The sequence below is a fragment of the Plecotus auritus genome (genome assembly GCF_963455305.1).
Source record: "Plecotus auritus genome assembly, chromosome: 6".
Lineage (NCBI taxonomy): Eukaryota > Metazoa > Chordata > Mammalia > Chiroptera > Vespertilionidae > Plecotus > Plecotus auritus.
In genome coordinates this window covers 86,590,638-86,615,950 of record NC_137773.1, presented here as the reverse complement: position 1 = coordinate 86,615,950, position 25,313 = coordinate 86,590,638, and the positions used below count along the sequence as shown (strand labels likewise).

Here is a 25,313-nt window from a genome sequence, read left to right as displayed (position 1 = left end):
AGTTTGCTTCTCTGTACAGTGGGGTTAGCAAAGGCACTCATCTCAGTGGGCTCATTATGATGATGATTCTTTTAAATTACTCTTCTGACACAGTCCCCACTCTCATTCCTAGTGGGCGAGGAGGGGCCTCCCGACCCACCCACTCCCTCCCTGCCTAGACCGAGCCAGCCCCTCTGCTTATGCCCAGGGCAGCCGCCACCGCACTGCCAGGCGGCCCTGGTGCAACTGGGGAGCGGCTCAGCAGGTTTTTCCTCCCAGCGTGCTGTGGAGCACCAGGCTGTCCTCTCCCCGCCTCACCTGAGCCCAGCCCTACTAGGCTCGCAGGCTCCTCTCTGCCAGACACAGCCAGCGGGCAGCGGGCGCTGCGTCACCATGCCCAGCATCTTCGCCTACCAGAGCTCCGAGGTGGACTGGTGCGAGAGCAACTTCCAGCATTCGGAGCTGGTGGCCGAGTTCTACAATACGGTGAGGGCCAGTTGGGTAGCAGCACTGGGGATGGTGGGGGTGGGAGGGGCGGGCAGAGTCTCACCAGACCCGGGTTCAAAGCCTGGCGCCTCCACGTCCTCGCTGGGGAATCCTGTCTGAGCGGTTCGCCTCTCTGGGCCTCGGTTTGCTCCTGTGCCAGGCGGGGAGCACTGGCTTTCATTCATGACTTGTCTTCCTTTGGCGTCCGGCTCTGTGGTAGGCTTTGGAAAGGCAGCAATGACCCAGAAAAGAGTGACTCCAGGCATTCACAACCTGGGATGATAGTGCAGTCATGGGGGACACACAGGCAGCTTCTGGGGCAGGGGCGGGTGCCCAGAGGTGGCCCCTAAAGCCAGCAGGGACGGGAGGGTCAGGGAAGGCTGCCTGAAGGAGGTGACTATGGCTGCTTTGTTCTCAGCTACATCCCCAGCCCAGAGTGACCAACTCATCCTAGTTTGCTGGGGACTGTCCTGGTTTCAGCATTGGAAGTCCCCTGTCCCAGGAGACCCCTCAGTTGTGGGCTGCCTCACATTGGAAGGGCCCCTAAATCTTGGATCCCTACATGGCAATGGCATTTGACCAGAGCCTGAAAGATGTGAGCAGCCAAGGAGACGTGTGTCTGTGCTATCCTTATGTGGAGAGCTGTGGACAACACAGTGAACAAGGCAGGGTGCTTGCCTTCCTCGAGCTTCTGGGATGGTGGGTAACACCTAGTAGGTGGTCAGTGAATGGTAAGCAATGCAATGGCCTTTATCGAGTGCTTCCTGGGTGCCAGGTGTCATATTAAACATCTGTCAGGCAGACTCATTTAATCTCCACGGTGACCTGGGGGTTCAGCACCATATATTACACAGAGAGTTAATCCCATTCTCTAGGTGAGGAAATGGCCTTCAGGGAGGTTGAGGATACACCCAGGGCCCCCCGGCCCTTAGAGCCAGATCAGAACTTGGCGGGTCCAGGAGAGTTTCTTGGCAGGTGAGGGAGGGGTGCTTAGTCCCAGGATGGTCACATTGCTCTGACTCTTAGCTTTGACCTCGTTGCTTCTCAGGGCTGGGAGACAGGAGTTTGAGATTCCAGGGTCTTCTGGGTTCTTGTTCCTCCTGGTTAGAGACTCTGCCCCTTCTGGCACTCAGTACCCTCACCTGGAGAGTGGGAGGGGCTGACCGTGCTGATCCCTGCCAATGGGGAGAGGTTTTGGGCTTCTGGAACCCTCCTCTCTGCATTCCCTGGCAGTCCCCGCAGCCCAGACTGCCCTCTGTTGAGCCCCCGCCACAGAAGGCACCGGGGAGGGCTGGCTCGGTGTGGGCCGCGCCTGGGTCTAGCCGTGCTCTCGTGCAAACGTGTCCTCATGGGATCCTCCTTTAGCCCGTCTCTGAATGCAGAACATTGAGCAACCCGTGGCACTCGCCGAGGCTGCAGGTCTCAAACGCGTTCTGCCCATGACATATCCCAGGAGATTTCTACACCATTATCACCCAGGACTGGCATTTCCAGATGCTTATCAAACAGAAACAGATGTTTCACAAAGCAGTGCTCACCTTTCCCTGTGGGAGCACACTTGGGTTTTTTACTTCTATCAAAAAGCCTCTGGCCCTAGCCGGTTTGGCTCAGTGGCTAGAGCACAAGCCTGCAGACGGAAGGGTCCCGGGTTTGATTCCGGTACCCAGTCAAGGGTCCATACCTCAGTGGCAGGATCCTCCCCAGCCCGGGGCCTGGTCGGGGCTCGTGCAGGAGTCAAGCAATCAATGTGTTTCTCTCACATCAATATTTTTCTCTGTCTTTCCCTCTCTCTAAAAAATCAATGGAGAAATATCCTAGAGTGAGGATAAAAAAAAAAAAAAAAGGCTCTGGCAGAAAGGGTAGAGCAGGAGGAACTGAGTTCTATTATACAGGGTTTCCCCAAACCCGAGATGCTCAAACCCATCACTATAGCTAATAAATCATATAGTTCAGGGGTGAGCAAACTTCTGTTGTAAAGCTGGCTTGTTGATAATTGTGGCTTTGGGGGCCACATGATCTCTGTAGAAATGACTCAACTCAACCACTGTAGCTGGGAAGCAGCTCCAGGCCAGAGGTCAACAAGTGAGGGTGGCCGCGTGCCAATAAAAGTTTATTTGTGGATGCCCAAATGTGAATTTCATATAATTCTTTTAATTTTTTTTACCTTTTAAAAATGTCAGTATTATTGCTAGCTCATCGAACCACACAAGACAAGACAGTGGGCTGAACTTGGCACAGGAGCTGTAGTTCTCCAAGCTCTGATACAGTTACATAAACAAACAAACACACAAACAAACCCCAGTCAAATAGAGAACAAGATATTTTTCGGTTTTGGCCTCTCAAAAAAATGAGTTTATTTCCTAGTGAGCGTGGCACACTCATCTTTTGCAGCTTCCTGTGGGAAACCGACAACTGTGTTGGGACATGAATTTACAAATAGCCCCCACCCCCTTGATGCCGACATCGTACCTCTAGGAACTTTAACCAAAGAGACAACCCCACTAGGTGGTGAGATTTATGTACAGTCATCGCTGAGTCACCCTAATTGCAGTAAGTAAATGGATAAATAAAAAGGGAGCCATAATATTTTCACCCCTCTGTGTAGGGCTGAATACATTCTGCCGAAATACTGCGCAACTGTTTGAAAGCTTGGTTTTGAGCGAGGTATGTGAATTCAAGACAAAATATGCAGCAGAAATTTTTAAAAATGTGGTCACATGGACTTCATCATGTTCCACTTACGAGTCAGAACTCATAGTTGGAAAACAATGATCCCTGAAGAATCTTTTGCTTTCTTGCTGCTCTGCTTGCAAGGAGCTCTGAGCCTGCGGTGCGGGAGAGGACAGCCCCCAGGGTCAGGGTGTGGAGAAGGAAGCACCAGAGGACTCAGTCCAGGTGATGGGAGGCTTCAGAGAGGAGGGCACCGAAGAGTTGGGTTTTGAAAGATGAATAGGAGCTTGCCAAGATGGGTAGGAGCCAGGAATAAGAGAACGGAAGAAAGGAAATAGGTGGACTGGTCCTGGAAGTAAAAAGGGGCTGGCCAGTTTGGAAAAGGGAAAAGTATGCTTCTGTGGCTAGAATATGGGCAGAGATGAAGATGACTGTTTTGAATACTGGGTTGAAGTGTTTGAAATGTATTTGTATTCATTGATGGAGTCACTCATTCATTCAACAAAAATGCTGTAATCCACCCTAGCTGGTGTGTTCACAGTGGTTAGAGCGTTGGCCTAAGCACCAAAATGTTGCAGGTTTGATTCCTGGTCAAGGGCATATACCTGGTTGCAGGTTCAATCCCCAGCCCAGTGGGGGTCGTGCGGGAGGCAACCAATTAATGTGTTTCTCTCACATCAGTGTTTCTCTCCATCTCTCTCCCTCTCTCCCTCCCTCCCCTCCACTCTCTCTAGAAAAAAAAAAAAATCAATGAAAAAATATTCTTGGATGAGGATTAACAACAAAAACCAGCTCTAAACCAACCTGTGCTGGGTGATCCTGGGGTCCTAGAGAGGCTCAATGTCCCAGGATGTGGAGGGGGATTCAGAATTAGAAATGAGTCCCCCAGCCCCATGGTTAGTTTGTGGCAAAGGGAGAAACAGGAGCCAGAATCGAGTTGGTGGGGAGCCATGGGGATGGGTATGAGGCCTCCACTTGTTGAATGGGGTGGGAACCTCAATGCTTAAAGAATGAACTCAGCCGGTGTGGCTCAGTGGTGGAGCATCAGCCTACCAACCAGGAGGCCACGGTTCGATTCCCAGTCAGGGCACATGCCTGGGTCTCGGGCTCAATCCCCAGTGCGGGGCATGCAGGAGGCAGCCCATCAATGATTCTCTCTCATCATTGATGTTTCTATATTTCCTTCCCTCTTCCTTCCTCTCTGAAATCAATAAAGATACATTAAAAAAAAAAGAATGAGTAAATGCTCTCAAGGCATATGAAGCAAAGGCATATGGAGCATCTGAAAAGGTCTTGAGGTGAGAGAGAACAGCAGTGGCTTGAACCAGAGCCCAGGCTGCCTGTGGGGGCGGGACCACGGATGAGAGAAAGGGCTGGTGAAGTTTCCAGGGCTAACTCAAGAAGGCCTGGCAGAGGCGTGTGTGTTCTGTTGTGAGGACACTGGGGAGCCATGGGTGGCTTTCGGGCATGGGAGAGGCAATGATGTGGGGGTGGCAGGGGCACCTGGTTGATTTCACAGACAGCCAGGAGAGCCAAGAAAGTATATGTAACAGGAACGGGTAAGGAGTGTAGGAGGGGCTGGGGCAGGTGGGGCCGGGGGAGAAGTCAAGGTGTAGGCTGCTCCAGTTTGCACCTGTTTGCTTGGGTTTGGCGGACTCCAGAGGTGGCCTCCTTCTGGGCTGCTGACATCTTAGGAGAGTTTCAAGTAAAGTGGGAAGAAGTTTCAAGGCCTCCCGGCTCCGAGGCAACTGTGCTGCTGAAGTTTTCCTTAGGATCCTGCCAAAGCTTCGGGAGCTCTGAATCTCATCCTCTCCTTTCTGAAGGGATCTCCAGAAAACTCCCTCTCAGATGCTTGGATATAAAACAAAGGGATGGCATGGCTGGTGAGGGACCTGCATAGGCAAAGGCAGAGAGGTGGGAGTGAGTAGGACTGTGGGAGTGGGTCTCAAAGAGAGGGGGGGGATCAGAGCAGGAAGGGAGTGTAGGGGGGTGTAGACGGCGGTGCCTGCACCTCCAACAGCCTTTCCACCTCCCCTTCCCTGCAGCTGGCCTCTGCCATGTGTGATTCCAGTCCCTGTCTTCCCTGAATGCTGTGCGACTCAGGCAGGAGACTTGCCCCCTCTCTGAGCCGCTGGCTGTGACTAGCAGGTCTCATGAGCTCTAAACCACATCCCCCCTTTTCTGCCTTTTTCCTCATTAACGTTCACAGGAAAAGCAATTAATTTCAGGCACCTCCGGTCTGCCAGGCCCTGCTTAAACCCACAAAGGGCATGGTCCCTGCCCTCAGGGAGGTCAGACGCCATTAATTGAATAATCACACACCCGAAACTGGTACTCATGCTCATGACACATCCAGGGCCCAGACTTGATAGATCCCTCTGGACCTCTTTTCTCCTTCTGAAAAGCAGGCATTTGTGATCTCCACCCTGCTGGCCTCCTGCAGGGAGAGATCTGATTCAAGGGGACAGCAACCCCTTATGTTGCTCGTCATTCAACAATAGATTGAGCCAGGCACTGTTTTGGGCTCTGGGGACACAGCAGTGATCAAAGCAGACAATAATGCCTGCCCTCCTGGGGCTGAGGTGCTGGGGGAAGGAGGAGACAGACAATAAACAGAAGTCAAGGGTACAGAATGGTGGTATGTGCTAGGGAAGGAAACCCATTCATTCATTTACTCAGCAAATGTTCACTGAGCACATCTTCAAAGAAGAGACGACTGTGGGGTGCCGACAGTACTTAACTCATGGAGCCATGGAGAGGATGAAGCAGGTACTAGACAGCCCAGATGTCCATCAGCTAAACTTGGGTAAATGCAATGTGGTCTATCCATGCCATGAAAAGGGGGAAGCTCTGTCACTCACTACAATGTGTTGGACCTTGAATACACGATGCTCAGAGAGAGAAGCCAGACACAAAGGCCACACCGTGTGTGATTCCATTCATGTGACATGTCCAGGACAGGCACATCCAGGGGCAGGAAGTGGGTTAGTGGGTGTCAGGGGCTGGGGAGGAGGATGGGAGTGACTGCTAACGGGGATGGGTATTTTTTGGGGAGGTGATGAAGTGTTCTGAAATTAGATAGTGATAATAGTTGAACAACCTTGTGACTAGACTAAGAACCCACTGACTTTACACTTTAAAAGAATGAATTTGATAGTATGTGAATAAGAGCTCAATTTAAAAATAGAGATTAAAAAACCTCACAGTCTCTGCGTGTCCTAATTATTAAATAAATCGAAGCTATTATTGTTTCAGGTAAACATAACGCAGAGATGCAAAAGTATTGATGTGTTAATTATATTTTATGTTTCTTAATTTTTTAAAAATATTTTTTTATTGATTTTAGAGAGGAAGGGAGAGAGAAAGAGAAATAGAAACATCAATGATGAGAGAGAATCATGGATCGGATGCCTCCTGCATGCCCCCTACTGGGGATCGAGCACACAATCCGGGCATGTGCCGTTGTCTGGAAATCAAACCTGGGACCCTTAAGTCCACAGGCCAATGCTCTATCCACTGAGCAGAACCGGCTAGGGCTTAATTTTTTTTTTAATATATTTTATTGATTTTTCACAGAGAGGAAGAGAGAGGGATAGAAAGTTAGAAACATCGATGAGAGAGAAACATCGATCAGCTGCCTCCTGCACGCCCCCTACTGGGGATGTGCCCGCAACCCAGGTACATGCCCTTGACCGGAATCGAACCTGGGACCCTTCAGTCCGCAGGCCGACGCTCTATCCACTGAGCCAAACCGGTTAGGGCTAGGGCTTAATTTTTAAAAAAACCCTCACCGAGGATATGTTTTTAATGATTTTTAGAGAGAGAGAAAGAGAGAAACATTGATGTGAAAGAGAAACATGGGTCAGTTGCCTCCTGTATGTCCCCAAGCAGGAATCAAACACACAAGCTTTTTTTGGTGTATGTGACAATACTCCAACCAACTGAGCCACCCAGCCTGCGCTGATGTTTATTAATTTTATTTAATCGTCATAATTCTATGAAGCAGGTACTCTGAGTCTCCCACTTGGCAGATGGGTAAATAAAGGCTCAGAGAGGTTATGTTTCCTTCCCAGGGTTGCACAGCATGAATTGCCAGTGCACAAAAGTTGCAAATGCTAGAAGTTCCATTGTGAAACCCAGGCCACCTGGTCCCAGAGTCTCTCACTTAACCACAGCTCTGTGAGGCCACCCAGTTACTGAGTCATTAACAGTTAATTGTGTGCATCGGAATTCCTGAGAGTAAGTGCCATGCTGGGAGGGATTGTGGCTTGGCTGGTGCTATTGCTCCAGCCCCACCCAGCACCAACATTTGTGCGTACCTGGTAAATGGATGTAGACAGGGTCCTGGACAGGTGACAGTGCCAGGTGTGGGTGGTGGGAGTCTGGCTGTGGCAGATTAGGACAAGTGGGCAGTCTTGGCCACGTTCATTGATTCGATTGATTCAACAAACTTTGCTTGAGTGTCTATTGGGTGCCCAGCGTGCGAGGTGTTGGGGACACAGCTGAGGATAAAACGTGTTTCTTGTCCTCACAGAAGTCACAGTCCAGTATGTGTGTGGCACAGACAATGAAGGTGGTAAGAATGAATCATGGACTCCTCCAGGGAAACAGTGATGTGCAGAGAAGCTGTTAGTGGGGGTGGGGGGAGGACAGGGTGGTTGTGGGGGCTGCAGGCTCAGCCCAGGGTGGTTGGGGTAAATGAGAAAGGGGTTCCCCCTCTACCTTTTCCTGATTCTGAGGCAGGGAGTCAATTCAGGTCAAGCTCTCCCTTCCTCCTTCTCTTCCGTTCCTTCCTCTCCTTCTCCCTCCCTTATTCTCCCACTTCTTTCTTCCCCTCTTCTTCCTGCTTTTCCTCCCGCCCTCCCTTGAGCTCTCCTTTCCTTCTTCCACGTCTAAGGTAACCGGCCACATCTATTCACCGGACACCCTGCTGGGGACTGGGTAATAAAAAAGCAAACACGCTAGAATAACAGCAACACATTGTGCACTACCGTTACAGCAGCCGTGCCAGGCATGTGTAGGCATTATTCACATGTATCTTGGCATGCGTTATTATCCAAGTATAGCTCCTTCTCTGCTAGGGGCTGTATCCCCATGCACACCGGGTATTGGAAGAAGATATGAGTAGTCATAGGCATATAGGAGAGACCAAGCATGTCAAACTCGCGGCTGGGGGTGTGTAGACCAAGTAGCCATTGCTAACCAAGGAGCCATCAGAGAAAACAGTTCTTCAGAGTAGCCCTATAAAGCAGCCGCGCACCGGCTGGTCAACTTTACATTTTTATACCAACTTAGACAAAAGAGGCTTCTTGCCAAAGACTGACACCAATATTTGGGTTATAGAAAGGTGAGCCTGCGCAGTGCGTACAGTAAAACTGCTGTGTTATTGCTTGTGGCAAATTGGCCTTGACCATCCGGCGTACTCTGATTGGGGTTCCCACAATTATCATCTACAAAAGTTTACTGAGCACCTACTGGGTGTGCCTGGGGGGTGGGAGGAGGCGTGTCAAAGCAGTGAACAAAACAGCCAAATTCCGGTGGCACTCGGGTCCTTAATCCTCACCGTGGCACGCAGAGGCAGAGGAGGAAGTTGGAGCACAGAATGTCCTTCAAACCCTGACTGGATACCCATCGTAAAGGCAGGGGCTTTGTTTTCAGATACTGCTAAGGTCCTTGAGCACATAGTAGGTACTGAAGGAATGGTTGTTGAGAAAATGAATGAGTGAATGAGTGAATGAATGAATGAATGAATAAGAGCATCTGCTGGGGCTGGGACCCAGGGAGTTCAGCTCAGGTGTGTCCAGAGCTGAGGGCGGGCTGGCCCTGGACACAATCCCAGATTGGTGCCTCTCCTGCCTTGCCAAGTCTGGGTGGGGCCAGTGGTTGGGAAACATGGGGACCCAGCCCCAGAGGGCAGGGAGGAGACCCTGGCATCTTCTCCGATGCTATCAGAGGTTCCAGAGCCAGCGTCGCTCATTAGTCAGAGGCTCCGCCTCGTGCTCTGCCCTCATGCTGCACACTGGGCATCATTTAAAGCTTCTGTCTCAGTTCTGCTGGCCTCTGAGTGTGTAGCAGCTACACCACTAATAGACTTATTATTATTTCCCACAACAACAACAATAGCACAGCCCTTGCTATTTCTTAAAGCAGGGAGCCCCCTCTATATCAGGGAGCCCCCTCTATATCACTACCGCCTGTCTAGTCTTCTTGTCTTCCAAGGTAGGGGCTAAGCAAGTTTCAGAGTCTTCTGGAGCTGTGCAACCTCAGGGAAGTCACTGAGATTCGGTTTTCTCATTGCCAAACAAGAACTAGAATGCTGGACTTTGGGGTGTGTGCAAGGATTCAAAACACTGTCTGCAAAGGTGTGTGGTCAAAAGACAAGAAAGTAACAGTCCTAGTGCCTTCTACCCAGAACTTTCTAGATGCAAGACCCTCTGTCAAGTGTTTTCATGCATATGATGGGTGGTCCACCTGAATCTATTTTGAGGTCTGGCCAACAAGAAATACTGATTGAGTACCTACTATATTCTGGTTACAATGGGGAATGGAGAAGACACAGTCTGTGTAATCAAAGCCAGGGTTAGCAGAAGAGCCAGACAGCTCCAGGGCAGCCGGACAAGTGTTAGGACAGCAATGGGCACAAAGGAAGGCCGCCTAACCCTGCCTTGAGGGAGTGGGAAGTCTTTAGGAGGAAGTGATACCCAGGTCACAGATGAAGTAGAGGTTGGCCTGGCAAGGGAGCCGTGGTGAGTGGAGAGCAAAGTGTTCCAGGCAGTGGGAACAGCACATGCAAACCCCTGGAGGTAAGAGGTAAGACTAAGTATGGCTCATTCGAAGGAACTGAGTTATTCCTTCCACCAGGATTATAAAGTTGAAGGTGGAGCAAATAAATGAGTAGTGGAGAGAGTTTATAAGCCAAGTTTAAAAGCTTGGATTTTAATTATGGGAGTCACAGAGGTGTTTTATTTATTTTATTTTTATTTAGAGTTTAAAGTGACAGATGTATTTTATTTTTAATTGGTCTTAGAGAAAGGGAGGGAAGGAGGGAGAGAGACATCACTGTGAGAGAGAAACAAATGACAGATGTATTTTATTTTTATTTTTCTTATTTTTAAAAATAATTTTATTATATATATATTTTTAATAAATCTTTATTGTTCAGATTATTACAATTGTTTCTCCCTTTTCCCCCCATAGCTCCCCTCCACCCGGTTCCCACCCCACCTTCTGCCCTTACCTCCCACCACTGTCCTCATCCATAGGTGTACAATTTTTGTCCAGTCTCTTCCTGCACCCCCCATACCCTTTCCCCCTGAGAATTATCAGTCCACTCCCTTTCTATGCCCCTAATTCTATTATATTCACCAGTTTATTTTGTTCCTCAGATTTTTATTTGATTTTTATTTTTTTTCTTGCCTTCCTTGCTTTATTTTTTTTTCTTTTAAATTTTTTTTAATTGTTAGTTCCTCAGATTTTTAATTCACTTGATTTTTAGGTTCACTTGTTGATAGATATGTATTTGTTGTTCATAATTTTTATCTTTGCTTTTTTTCTTCTTCCTCTTCTTAAAGAATACCTTTCAGCATTTCATATAATACTGGTTTGGTGGTGATGAACTCCTTTAGCTTTTTCTTATCTGTGAAGCTCTTTTTTTTTTTTTTAATATATTTTATTGATTTTTTTACAGAGACGAAGGGAGAGGGATAGAGAGTTAGAAACATCGATCAGCTGCCTCCTGCACACCCACCACTGGGGATGTGCCCGCAACCGAGGTACATGCCCTTGACCGGAATCGAACCCGGGACCCTTCAGTCCACAGGCCGATGCTCTATCCACTGAGCAAAACCGGTCAGGGCATCTGTGAAGCTCTTTATATGACCTTCCATTCTGAATGATAACTTTGCTGGGTAGAGTATTCTTGGTTGTAGGTTCTTGCTTTTCATCACTTTGAATATTTCTTGCCACTCCCATCTGGCCTGCATAGTTTCTGTTGAGAAATCAGCTGACAATCGTATGGGTGCTCCCTTGTAGGTAAACTGTTTTTCTCTTGCTGCTTTTAATATTCTCTCTTTGTCTTTTGCTCTTGGCATTTTAATTATGATGTGTCTTGGTGTGGTCCTCTTTGGATTCCTCTTGTTTGGGGTTCTGTGCTCTTCCTGGACTTGTAAGTCTATTTCCTTCACCAGGTAGGGGAAGTTTTCTGTCATTATTTCTTCAAATAGGTTTTCAGTATCTTGCTCTCTCTCTTCTTCTGGCACCCCCATAATTCAGATGTTGGTACGCTTGAAGTTGTCCCAGAGGCTTCTTACACTATCTTCAACTTTTTGGATTCTTTTTTCTTTTGGCTTTTCCGGTTGAGTGTTTTTTGCTTCTTTGTTTTTCAAATCTTTGATTTGATTTTTGCGTTCCTCTAGTCTGCTGTTGGGTCTCTGTATGATATTTTTTATTTCAGTCAGTGTATGTTTAATTTCTAGTTGGTCCTTTTTCATATCCTCGAGGGTCTTGCTAAATTTATCGGCCTTTTCTAGGATATTCTTGAAAAGCCTTATAACCGTGGTTTTGAATTCTATATCCAGTCCTTTGTTTTCCTCCATTTCTTTCATTTGTGATCTGTTTCTTTGCCTCCACATTTTCGCTGCTTCCCTGAGTTGGTAGGGTAGCTTTGTGTGCTAGGTTTCCTATATGGCCCAGTGGGTCGCTCTCCCCAGTTAACCTGAGGTGACACTCTTGGTGCACCCCTTTGTGGACTGTGTGTACAGCCTTGTTGTATTTAAGCCTTGATTGTTGTTGGTATCACTGGGAGGAATAGACTTCCAGGCCAGTTGGCTGTGAGGATCAGCTGTGTCTATGCTGGGAGAAGTTCGGTGTTGGAGACAGCCTTATAGGATTAGACTTGCCAAATTGCAAAAGCCTCTGTGCTCAGTTGGATGGGGCGGAGTCTCAGGGTGGAGCAGACAGTCTTGGCTTCCCGTGAGCCCTGCCCTTGTGCGCACGCCTCCAGACCTCTGCCTTCTGCGACTCCCCTGAGTTTCCACCTGACAGTCCAGATTCCCCCTGTAAGAGCGTGGGTCCCCAGGGGCTCACCCGGAACTGAGGTTCAGTGCAGTTGGAACTAGGGTTCAGTGCAGTCAGGAGCTTCCGACTCCCTTCTTCTAGGGAATGCCTGTGGCAACCTCTGCAGTCAGTTCTCTCTGTGAGCACTCGCGTGCACGTGCACGCGCGCGCCTCCAGACCCGCTGCGGCTCCCCCGGGTCTCTGAGTCTCTGAGTCTCCATGTGCCTTTTTCTCTACCTGATAGTCCAGACTCCCCCTGTATGAGCCTGGGTCCACGGGGTTTCGCCTGGAACTGGGTTTCAGTGCAGTCTAAACTGGGAGTCAGTGCAGTCGGGGGCTTCCTTCCCCCTCCCAGCAGAGAAAGTCAGCCAGGCACTCAGTTGCCCTTCCTCTGCGCGCATCTCCGTACCTCAGCCCTCCTTTGCTGCTTCTCTGATTCTCTGTGAGCTTTCCTCTTTCCTTCTAGTTGTAGAATTTCCACTCAGCCAGCCTTCCTGTGGTTCTGGATGATGTCCGTTCTGTCTTTTAGTTGTAGTTTTGAAATTGTTGTGCGAGGCAGCAGTTTAGGTGCTTACCTATGCCGCCATCTTGGTTTCTTCGACAGATGTATTTTAAATGGAGGCTTTAAAATTTCCCATTTGATATCCATGGCCCCATTTTTTCCTAAGACAACATGCTGCTCCCCCCCCTACTGGTTATGGTCTCAATGGATGGTCATTCAAGGTCCTCCCTCTCCTCTGGCCAAGGGTGGGATGGGGCTCAGGCTACACTCTCCAGAATTTGAATCTTGGGCTTGGACATAAGGAATGAACATAGTTGTTTTCATTCATGCCCAAAGTTGCCCCCTGAAGAAATTGTCCATTCAAGGGTCAGAGCTGTTGTAGTTTCTGGTTTTTCTTGTCTCTGCAATTCCTTTGATTAAGGAGCTCCACATAATAAATGAATGAATTAATCAATTAAGTAGGTAACTCTACACCCCCACACCCACACCCACACACACATGTAATATTTATAATGTAAGTTTACCAGAATCATTTTCTGTTGCTTGCTACCAAAGAAGCTTAGCTAATATACTAATGGTGATAGTTTTGTTGGATGCAAGCAATAGAAAGCTAGCTTAAGCAAAAAACAAAACCAAAGAATCAAACAAACAAACAAATAAAAAAGAGAGAATGCATTAGAAAAATACTGAGATATTTTAGAAAATGGGAGGGCTGGGGTCTAGTGCAGGACTGAAGGATTCAGCAAAAGGGTGTTTGTTTTTATTCTCAGCCTCATCTCCTCCTGGTAGCAAGATGGCTTCCATACCTTAAACATCACGAGGATATCCCAAAGGCCTTGCTAGAGTTGTCAACTGTGCGACTCGATTTTGGTAACTCTCAGGCTCTGTGTCTGCCTCAGGTTTTAAATTCCCAAAAGAGAAAATCTGATTGGCCCTGTTTGGGATAGGTGTCTACTGCAGTGGGGCGGGATCTCATGATACAGACAGGGCAGGTGTGTATCTGTTCTAGGATAGCCATTGTGAACCAGTGGCTGTCCCAGAGGTGTGTTGGACCTTGTCCATTGATAGGCACAAGAGACCTTGGCATAGAAAACAAGCATGTGGGTGGGATCAAGGGCTTGGAAACCAGTTTTCCAATGCTGGGTCCTCCACCTGTGACCTTTGTGCTGGTTCCACCATGACCCAAGGAGAGCGGTACGCTTCCCTGGAATCAGGAGGACGCCTCCCTTGGGAACCTTTATAGGCTCCGAGGCCCTAGGCTCATAGATGGTGACATTGTATCAGGTGAATGAGTTCCCTCCCCCACCACTGTGCTCTGTATTCTTGAGTCATCATCCTTAAGATCAGAGTTCTGAAAAAATAACAGAGCACCCTAGTTAACAGGGCACAGCTCCTTCACTAAGATGGGACACAGACAATGGAGAATATCTTTACAAGAGGAAGAGTTTATCAGGGAGGCAAGGGTGTAATTGAGCAAACTAGATGGCTGACCTCAAATTGGTGGGTCAAGAAAACCACGAGAACACTTGTTTCTGAGCTCATGTGAGATACCGTGGCCCCAGTCTACCTGGGGGAGACTTTTGAAGTCCTGTGTCAGACTTAGGGATTTTTGAGCCATTGAAATTCCAGTGCAAATATTCTTGTGACCTTAATTGTACTCATAGGCTAGTGGGGACATTTGGATCAATAGCATGAAGAGGCAGGTGACATTATGCACATGTCACAAATGTAGAGATAAAGGGCATTGAAGTTGCCTTCTCAAGGCCCCACAGTTAGTGAGGTAGCATGGATCCAATTCCATGTCACTTCAATCCTTAAGCCCATGAACTGGAAAGCTTTGGTTTCAAATGAAACACCCAATTAAAAGCAGCTTAAACAGAAAGAACAATATCTTCTTATTATTTAAATAGAAGTTCTGATGTAAATGGTTCTGGAATAGCTTAACTCAGCGACTCAACATCATCAAGCTTCTTGGTTCTTTTCATCTTTCGGCTCTGATATCCCTAGAAAAGTGTTTGTCAAAATATTGTCCAGGGAATCCTTGGGGGTCCCGTACACCCTTTCAGAAATTCCTTGAGGCCTAAATTATTTTCATAATAATGTGGAGATACTATTTGCTTTTTTTTCACTTTGATTATCTCGCAAGGATACAATGGAATCTTTCAGTGGCCACATGGTGTGTGATGGAATCATCTCTCTGATGGCCAAGGGAATGTATGCTTGTGTAGTAAGATATTTTGAAATGTTCTTGGATTCAATTTCTAATATAGTCAGTCTTGATAGATGTAACTCCCATACACAGAAGGTCTTTGAGGTCCTTAATAATGTTTAAGAATGTAAGAGGGTCTTGAGATCAAAAAGATGGAAGTTTGAGAACTACTATTCTCAAGTATCTGATTTTGCTTTCAGCCTAGTTTCCTCATGGTTGCAAAGGAGCTGCCACATCTTAAACATCACAATAATGTCCAAAGTTCTTTTCCCTGGGCCTGATTTCAGTAAAGAGAATTATCCCAGAAGTCCCTCATCAGAACTTCCATCATGTTTCATGGCCAGAATTATATCACACATTGATTCCTCAATAGATACCATTGGCAGGCAATGGGAGCGAACCATACTTTGGGGCTAAATCCTGCTTCCCTGAAAGCTTGTCCTCCAGATGCTTGAACATAATTCTGGTTTATTTAAGGAAGAAAGGGGGTGCACATAACTTAAGACACAGGGTCAGATGCATTGGTCCACAGGAAGTGGAATGCCAGCCTTACGCTGCTTATTAAGGACCGACCTGAAAGTAATAGATTCATTTACATTCCTATCCCATTTGCCACACCAAGTCACAAGGGCACCGTGTATTGCAAGGAAGACTGGGAAATGTAGTCTTTAGCTGAGTAGCTGTGTGCCTAGCTAAAACTTGGGATACTATTTTCATAAGGAAAAGGGGGAGAATGTAGGTAGAATGTTAGTGGATAGTCTTTGCCACACCCATTGAATAAACAAATGAATCCATAGGATAATGGATGGAGTTATGGATCTACTGATGACCCATTGACAGTAAAGATGAGCTGAAAGACTTGACAAACTCTGGGTTGATTCATTGCCTGAAAGGAGATAGGTGACCAACTGGCTAATGACTGAGGGTTTTGACATAGGGCCAGGCCTCCTCTGCCTCCCTTGTCTGACACCCTTTCCTCATGTCCTCCTCTTCTCCAGTTCAGCAATGTCACCTTCTTCATCTTTGGGCCTCTCATGATGTTCCTGATGCACCCTTATGCCCAGAAACGCTCCCGCTCCATTTATGGCCTCTGTGTCCTCTTCATGATCATAGGTAGGTGGGGCCTGTGACAGTGGGGCAAGGGGAGTGGGAAGGAACACCTCCCTGACCACCTGCCTTTGTCTCTTGCTCCAGGCCTGTTCTCCATGTACTTCCACATGACGCTCAGCTTCCTGGGCCAACTGCTGGACGAGATCTCTATTCTGTGGTTGCTGGCTGGTGGCTACAGCATATGGATGCCCCGCTGCTACTTTCCCACCTTCCTAGGGGAAAACAGGTGGGATGGGGGCTGGCCCTCTGGTGATTCTGTTAGAGCCCACCTGGGCTTTTGTGTCCCTCCCTGAGCCCTGTGGTAGCCCTCAAAATCCCTCCCCTGACTATACCAGAATTTTGTCCTGACCCTGCCTGACTTAACTGGGCTCCCAAGCCACCCCTCTAAGTGTACTTGGAACTCCTAGAATTCCTCCCCAGATAGCCTGGGACCTTCTCTGGACTCTATCTGAGCTCACCTGGGGTTGGGGCGCGTGTCTTAGGACCCATCCCTAAGCTTACCTGGGCCCCTAGGAACTATCCCCTGAGTCTATCAACTGGGTTCCCTGAAATGTTATATATGATCCTCCTAGGCCCCCCTCGTGACCTGAGACCCCTCTGAAATTCTCTCCTGATCCTACTTGACTCTTCTGAGCCTTCTAAGACTCCTCAAGTGATAGCTTCTGGGACCCTGCATTTCTTTCCATAATCCCACCTGGGCCCTCCCTGAATTTCTTGCCTGACCTCACCTGGGCCCTGGCACTCATCACTGACTCACCTGGGCCCTGAACTCCTCTGCTGAGCCCACCTGGGAGCGCTAAGACCTTTCTCTGAGCCCAGATGGGCTCCTTGGAACCCCTTCCCTTTCCTCACCCACCTCTGCCACAAGATCTCCATGTGACCTGCCCAACTCCCTCCCAAGGACCCTTTCCAGCCACCCCACAGCTGAGCTCTTCTCCCTCCAGGACCCAGTTTATCTGCCTGATTGTCATCACCACCATGGTCAGTACCTTTCTGTCCTTCCTGAGGCCGACGGTGAACGCATATGCCCTCAACAGCATCGCCGTGCATATCCTCTACATCGTGTTTCAGGAGTACAAGAAGTGGGTGGTAACTGCAGGCGCCCAGGAGGGTGGCTCCCATCCCCCTCCAGGGGCACCCTCTCCCCCCTCATCCAGCCCTCCCCCCCCCCTCCCCCGGCTCCTCACCACCACACACACACACACTGAAAAGGCATGGAGTTCTTTACGTGTTTGTTTGTTTGTTTGGTTAATCCTTACCCAAGGATATTTTTTCCATTAATTTTTAAACAGAGAGGGAGGGAGGGAGGGAGGGAGGGAGGGAGGGAGGGAGGGAGGGAGGGGGAGAAAGAAACATCTATGTGAGAGAGACACATCAATTGTTGCCTCCCATACTCACCCTGAACCTGCAACCCAGATACATGCCCTTGACCAGGAATTGAACTCATGACTCTTCGGTGTTTGAGCTGACACTCTAGCCACTAAGCAGCACCAGCCAGGGCCAGGCACTGAGTTCTTGCTGACTCCATGCTCAGGATCATCCACAAACAAGGGGCAGGGCCAGGATTTGGACCTAAGGCTGCTGACTGCAGAGTTTGTCCTTTTTCCTTATGAGCCCCTCAACATGTACTAGTATATAACTGGGGAGTGTGGCACCATAAACCTCCATGTGCCCACTGACCAGCCCCAACAACCATCAACATTTTGCCACCCTGTGTTATATATTCCCGCTCAGATTTCATATCAGGGCACTCATTGACTTTTCAGGATTTCACTCTCCCAAAAAAGAATTACTACTTTTTAAAAAAATGTATTTTTGTTGATTTCAGAAAGGAAGGGAGAGGAAGAGATAGAAACATCCATGATGAGAGAGAATCATCCACCGGCTACTTCCTTCATGCCCCCTACTGGGGATCGAGCCTGCAACCCCTGCATGTGCCCTGACCAGAAGTCAAACCGTGACCTACTAGTTCATAGGTTGACGCTCAACCACTGAGCCACATCGGCTGGGCAAGAATTCTTACTTTTTCACAGCATACTATGTCTTACTAGGACAGAGGAGGAACTCTCAAATGGGGCCATTTGAGATTTGAATGAAAGGTTAATTTACAAAGGAGAGGGCAAGGTGTAGGAATATCACTAGGAATCATTTAAAATCCCTGTGCTAATAAGAGTGAGATTCTATGACCATCAGGAGATCTGGGGCGAGGGGTCATGGGAGGGGCTGATCGCAAGAATCTGGAAGGAGAGAGCCCTCAAGGTCCCCTTGGCGAGAGCTGTGACTTCCAGTTGCCAGTTGCAGCCAGCCTGAGCCAAGCCCACAGAGAGGGTGCTCTGAAAGCAAACCTAACAGCACCCTCCCGCACCATTTGGTTTCTTGCTGGGGCTCCCTGTTGGCCAACCCGGTGGGAAGCCCAAAGATAAGGAAACTCTGGATTTGGTCCACACAACCCAGCACTGCACCCTCCTGCCCCCAGGTCATGGGCAGAGTGAAGAGGGTAGGGAAATTCTAGGGGGACAAACAGAAGATATGGCACACACACTTCTAACAAAGTTATGAGACTTCCTTAAAATAGTATCCAGTACCCAGTTCTCATCGACGTCTGCTCAGTTCCTCAAAGATGCTTCTTACGCCTGGTCTTATTTCAGTCAGTTTCCAAACCAGTCTCTTCAGTCTTTATTTCATATCATCCCCCCTTCTCCCTTTGCTCATGTCTATTAATTACACCCCTCGGTCATTTGCCTATAGAACATCCCACATTCTGGATTTGACTGACTGCTTCCTATGGCATCTTTCAATGTGTTTCCTTATCTTTTGTATTTCCTGCAAATTAACAGTTAGATCTAGATTTAGGTTTAAATTTTTTATTTATTGATTTTGGGGAGAGGGAGAAAAACATTGATTTGTTGTTCCACTTACTTATTCATTCATTGGTTGATTCTTTTTTTTTTAAAGTATATTTTATTGATTTTTTACAGAGAGGAAGGGAGAGGGATGGAGAGCCAGAAACATCAATGAGAGAGAAACATCGATCAGCTGCCTCCTGCACACCTCCTACTGGAGATGTGCTCGCAACCAAGGTACATGCCCTTGACCGGAATCAAACCTGGGACCCTTGAGTCTGTAGGCCAACACTCTATCCACTGAGCCAAACCGGCCAGGGCGGTTGATTCTTTTTTTAAAAAATAGAATTTTTAATTGATTTTTAGAGAGAGAGGAAGGAACAGGGAGAGAGAGAAACATTGATGTGAGAGTGAAACATCGATCAGCTGCCTCCTGCACATCCCCTACCTGGGATCGAGCCTGCAACTCAGGCATGTGCCCTGTGCATGGGACGACGCCCAACCAGTTGAGCCACACCAGCTAGGGCCATTGGTTGATTCTTGTATGTGCCCTGACTGGGATTGAACCCACAATCTCAGCCATCGGGACCATGCTGTAACCAACTGAGCTCCCACTCAGGGCTCAGGTTTACATTTTTTAGGCCAGGATATTTCATATGCAATGCTGGGTGCTCCTGGTTCCCTCCCGTTAGGACTGCCGAACGAGTGGGTGCCACACATTTAGTGCTGTGAAGGTGGATCAGGGGATTCGGATGATGCCACCTGTATTAGAAAGTTGTCCACTGAATGTCACCCAATGACTTCGGCAGCCACTGATGCCCCTGCCTCCATCCGTGATCTCATTAGGGGGTGCAAAAGGGTGGTTTGCAGATTCTATTACTACCTCTGCATTGATTAGCCGGAGTTCTTCCATCAAAGATGTTCACGCACCAACCTTGACGTAGAGAGTTTGCACAGAGAAGACAGGAGAGACCATTGATCCTTTCCCATTGTTTATCAGAGTGGTGACTCGTGCCTTAGCCCTAAGTCTCTGGTGGGCCCATGCAGTTTGTTTATCAGTTTTGTTGTTATGAAGTCAGGGATGTTTACATTTCTGAAGTGTTTTAACCCATCTGGGTCACTGTGCTACATTTTTTACTTTTTATTTTGAAATAATTATGGACTCATAGTGAGTTGCAAAAACAGCACAGAGTCCTATGTACCCTTCCTCCAGCCCTGTACATGGGACGACACCCTCCCCCGTCTTCACACACCTCCCCTGTCCTGACACCCCTCCCCCCCGCCCCACCAGTGGCAGCATCTTATGTGACCTCAGTACAATTTCCAAAGGAGGACATTGACACTGGGACGATACTGTTATTGAGACACGGACTTTATTCAGATCTCACCAGTTCTTACTCATTATGCTTTTTCTGTTGTTCAAACTGTCTCATTTCAGGCCAGCGGGCAGGGCCTGTGATTCTAACCACAAAGGAGTTTCTGCCGTATTAATCCCCGGTACGCTCTTTGCGGAGGGACACTGGGTTCGCTTTGCCATCAGGGAAACAGATTCTGTTCCTGAGTCGTCCCCGGACATGGCCGTCAGAGAATCATCCTCCCACTCACGGACACACACATTCTCACAGCCACCCAGACAAGAATTTTCAAGCACTGACTCACAGATGCACACACACACACACACACACCCACACACACAAACGCACAAACACAGAAAGGCTTGTTGGTTAAGAATTCTGCAATCTGCCTGGCTGGCGTGGCTCAGTGGTTGATTGTCGACCCATGAACTAGGAGGTCACAGTTTGATTCCCGGTCAGGGCACCTGCCTGGGTTGCGGGCTCAGTCCCCAGGAGGGGGTGTGCAGGAGGCAGCCAATTGATGATTCGCTCTCATCATTGATGTCTCTCTCTCTCTCTCTCTTTCTTCCTCTCTCTGAAATTAATAAAAAACATATCTTTAAAAAAAAGATTTCTGCAATCTGACAACCTTGGTTCAGACCCCAGCTCTGCCCCTAGTAACCATGGCGTGGGGTTGTGGCATAACTTAATCTCACGGGTCTCCGTTTTCTCACCGTTCTACAAAATGGGAATATTAGCATTGTTGTGAGGACTAAGTTTCTACCCAAAGGACTTGTTGACTGCACTTGACATCCTGTAAGTGCTCTGCAAACGTTAGTCATAAGCACAGATGAGGCCCCCTCCCCCCTGGCACCCTGGATCTGTCCCTCTTCCAGCCTCACCTCCTTGGTGGAGGAATTTCCCATCAGCCCCTGCAGACTCCACTCGGAGTTAAGCTCTCATCTCCCTTCCGCCCTCCCTAGGACCAGTAATAAGGAGCTTCGACATCTCATTGAGGTCTCCGTGGTTTTGTGGGCTTTTGCATTGACCAGCTGGATCACTGACCGCTTCCTTTGCAGTTTCTGGCAGCAGATTAATTTCTCCTACATGCACAGCATCTGGTAAGCACCTTCCCTGTGGGCTGGGGTCCCAGATCCAGAAAAATCTCAGATATCAGAGCGTGGGCATCAGCCTGGGGACATAAAGGGATGGCACCAATACTGGGTCTTGTGTGTTTGGGCGGGACGGGTGGAGGGGGGCAACTGGCTGCAATCAGGGGGTGAGTTCCAGAAGGTTCCTTTGGATGATCAGGATCCATGAGAAGTCAGGAGAGGACCCAGGTGGGGCTGGGGACATCCAGCTGGCCACAGGGACATTTTGCACCCTCACTGCCCTCTCCCTGCTTCCCACAGGCATTTGCTCATCAGCATCACCTTCCCTTACGGCATGGTAACCATGGCCTTGGTGGACGCCAGGTATGAGATGCCAAACCAAACCCTCAAAGTCCGCTACTGGCCTCGGGACACGTGGCCCGTGGGGCTGCCCTACGTGGAAATCAGTGGTGACCACAAGAACTGCTAAAGTCTGCCAGTCTCTGGACTCCCCAACCACCAGCCAACTCACCTGTGTCTTGAGGAGAGAGGCTTGGATCGCGAGTCAGAGACACACACAGTTCCTTCCTCCAGCTCCCTTTCCTCATCCTCCTTGCCCTGCATGACCCCACTCCAAGGCAGGGGATGGACATCAAGACTTCTCTGAGCAGCAGACTGATGACCCTGCAGGGCTGCCAGGCATACCTCCCCTTCCTGACCTGCCCCGTTCTCTACCATCTCCTCCTCATGCTTGTGTTCACTGCCACCCTGTTGTCACACAACCTGGAAGGACTGGATGACCAGCTGCTATGATTACATGGCTTCTACTGGGATGACCTCTACTGGGGCTTGGGCCACATGCCGCTTACTCATAGTGGCAGTCACTACCGGACTCTTTGGACCTGACTTTGGCCTGGCACTGTCTTTGGTACTTAGGGGCCATCCCTAAGAATAGACATGTTTTCCGGTAACCTCATTCCATCCTCACGCATGCGGAGACCTTGCAGGCCTCCACACACGTTCACACATGGACTGTGTGGCCATCTCACTGGCTGACAGCAGAGTGACGTGGACACCTGGATGGGCAGTCTGGGTGCTGTGGGGCACAGAGGGGAGCTGGGGTGGCCAGTATAGGCGATCAAAGCAAGGGGAGAAGGGGAGTAGTATTTCACTGTCGTTAAGAGCACAGGCTTGGAGTTAGGAGACCTAAGTTTGAATCCTGCTCCACCATTTCCTACTTGTATCATCTGGGGGAAGTGATTTTTCCTGTGTCTGAAGCTTGTCTATAAAATGGAAATATTCCTTTCTTCATGAAATTTCTGTGTGGATAAAACAAGATAAGGCATGTAAAGTGCTTAGCATGGAGTCTGATAAACATCTATCTGTATACTCATCCTTTAATTTATTCATGCATCCATCATCCATTGAATCATTCATTGAAACATCTATTCATCCATCCACTTATCCATCCATCCCCTATTATCCTTCCATCCATTTATTTAATTATCTATCCCTCTCCTCCATTAACCCACCCATTTATATTTAGCTATCCATTTGTCTATTCATTTATCCATCCAAATCATCCCATCATTCTTCCAATCATCCCACCTATTCATTCACTCATTTATCTCTTCAACAAATATACATTTTTTACTATATGTCTTACACCAGTCCCTGGGGACACAAGACAACAAAGACAAACAAAGTCCCTGCCTTAATGAAGAGACATATCCTATATAATAAAAGGCTAATATGCATATCGACCGAACAGCTGAACGACCGGTCACTATGACGTGCACTGACCACCAGGGGGCAGATGCTCAATGCAGGAGCTGCCTTCTGGTGGTCAGTATGCTAGCGCCTCTCAGCCAGAAGCCGGGCTCACAGCTGGCGAGCGCAGCGGCGGTGGTGGGGAGCAGACCTAAGCTGTCAGTCGTACATCCCCCAAGGGCTCCTGCAAGAGGCCATAGGCCAGGCTGAGGGACCCCCCGGGTGCACAAATTTCGTGCACTGGGCCTCTAGTGTTAGATAAAAAGACACACCAACAAGGCAATTCCAGGCACTGATGGGTCTGCCTAAAAGACAGAGCACAGTGATGTTCTGGAGAACCAGGGGGTGGCGGAGCAGCCCTTTTAAGTGGAAGGTGAGTGGGCATTGCACTTGCCAGGTGAGATCTCAATGATCAGAAGGAGCCAATCATAGTGAGATCTGGGAAAGGCCATTCTGGGCAGAGGAAACTCCTGGGGTGGGAATGCACTGGAGCAACTGAAAGAAAGCCGTTGCCAGAGCTCAGTATCCAAAGGAGAGCCCAGAGTAAGAGGTTCTTAACCTGGGGACCCTGGATGGGTTTTCATACCCATGGACCATTTGATATTCTCTGCAAAAGATGGGTGTCAGGCATGCTATCTGGATCCTAGGAGTGCCTCACCCCAAAAGCAGCTGAGGCAAGCCCATCTAACTCGTTGGAGAGATTGGGACATTAAAGACAAAGGGCCACTCATATTTATTGAGTCGCTACCATGTGCTCTATGCCCATGATGCACTTCATTAAATCTAATAATTCCCCCTCCCAAACAGCACTTCAGATAGAGAGGAATATTCTTATTTTATAGAAGTGGTTCAAAGAGGGCAAGCAATTTGCTCAGGGTCACAGCTCTTGATATGATCCAGCAATTCCACTCCTAGGTATAATATACCCAACAGAATTAAAAACAGATATTCAGACAAATGTGTGTACAGAAATGTTAATAGAAATACTATTGATAAATCCAAAGGGTGGAAAGCAACATAAATGCCCAACAATGGAAGAGTGGATAAATCAGATGTGGTGTATCATACCATGGATTACTATTTATAATAATAAAAATGTAATATGCTAATTAGACTGGACATCCTTCCGGACGTCCTTCCTTCTGGACAAAGCTGCAGTGGGCGGGGCTGCGGCGGCAGAGCGGGGGCTGCGGCAGAGGTGGCAAAGCTAATTAGCATATTACAGCTGCCCTGGTGGCGGCAGCAATAGGTGGGGGCCAGGACCAAGGCCCTTGCACGAATTTTGTGCATCGGGCCTCTAGTTTTGCTATAAAAAGGAGTGAAATGCTGACACAAACTACATCATGAATAAACCATGAAAACATATGCTCAGTGAGAGAAGCCAGACACAAAACACCACCTATGGTATGATTCCATTCATGTGTCCAGAAATGTCCAGAAATAGACAAATTCATAGAGACAAAAAGCAGATTAGTGGTAGTCAGGGGTTGAGAGGAGGGAGTGGGGAGTGACTGCTAAAATGTACAGGATTTCCTTTTGGGGTGAAGAATAGGTTTTGGAACTAGATACAGGTGGAGGCTGCACAACATTGTGAACGTTCTAAATGCCACTGAATTGTACACTTTGATATGGTTAATGGTTAGTTTTATGTTACGTGATTTTTACCTCAATTAAGATTTAATAAAGCTCCCAGAACCACTCTGTACTGGTCTTAGATCCTGTCCCCCCTCTCCCTCCACTCCCCAATCCTGGTAGCCAGAGGGATGCAGTCCTTTGTTTTTTTTTTTTTTTTTAATATATTTTATTGATATTTTACAGAGAGGAAGGGAGAGGGATAGAGAGCTAGAAACATCGATGAGAGAGAAACATTGATCAGCTGCCTCCTGCACACCTCCCACTGAGGATGTGCCCGCAACCAAGGTACATGCCCTTGACCGGAATCGAACCTGGGACCTTCAGTCCGCAGGCCGACGCTCTATCCACTGAGCCAAACCGGTTTCGGCAAGGGATGCAGTCCTTTGATTGGCTAGTGCTTGACTGGCCACATGCTTCCTTGTGGTAGGATGAGGGGAATTTGGGGGGTGGGGGAGGGTAAGAGCCTCATTCCTCCTTCCTGTTTGAAAGGGGGATGTGGGGGCTGGCTGAAGCCTTCCCTCGAGCCTTATGCCCTGTCATGAGTTGGCATTCTCCGAGAAGGGCTGCAATTTAAAAACTCAGCCTGGCTTGTGTGGCCCAGAGGCTGAGCGTCGATCTGTGAACCAGGAG

General features: G+C 48.4%; 1 protein-coding gene across 1 annotated transcript; it reads left to right on the top strand.

The window, feature by feature from the left end:
- Positions 1 to 372: 372 nt before the first annotated feature.
- Positions 373 to 21,768, top strand: ACER1 (alkaline ceramidase 1; the record flags this gene model as incomplete). Its single annotated transcript, XM_080674484.1, has 6 exons — positions 373 to 465; positions 15,899 to 16,013; positions 16,095 to 16,236; positions 16,955 to 17,092; positions 21,171 to 21,308; positions 21,600 to 21,768. 6 exons carry the CDS (start codon positions 373 to 375, stop codon positions 21,766 to 21,768), a joined length of 795 nt encoding a protein of 264 aa, XP_080530610.1.
- Between the last annotated feature and the right edge of the window lie 3,545 nt (positions 21,769 to 25,313).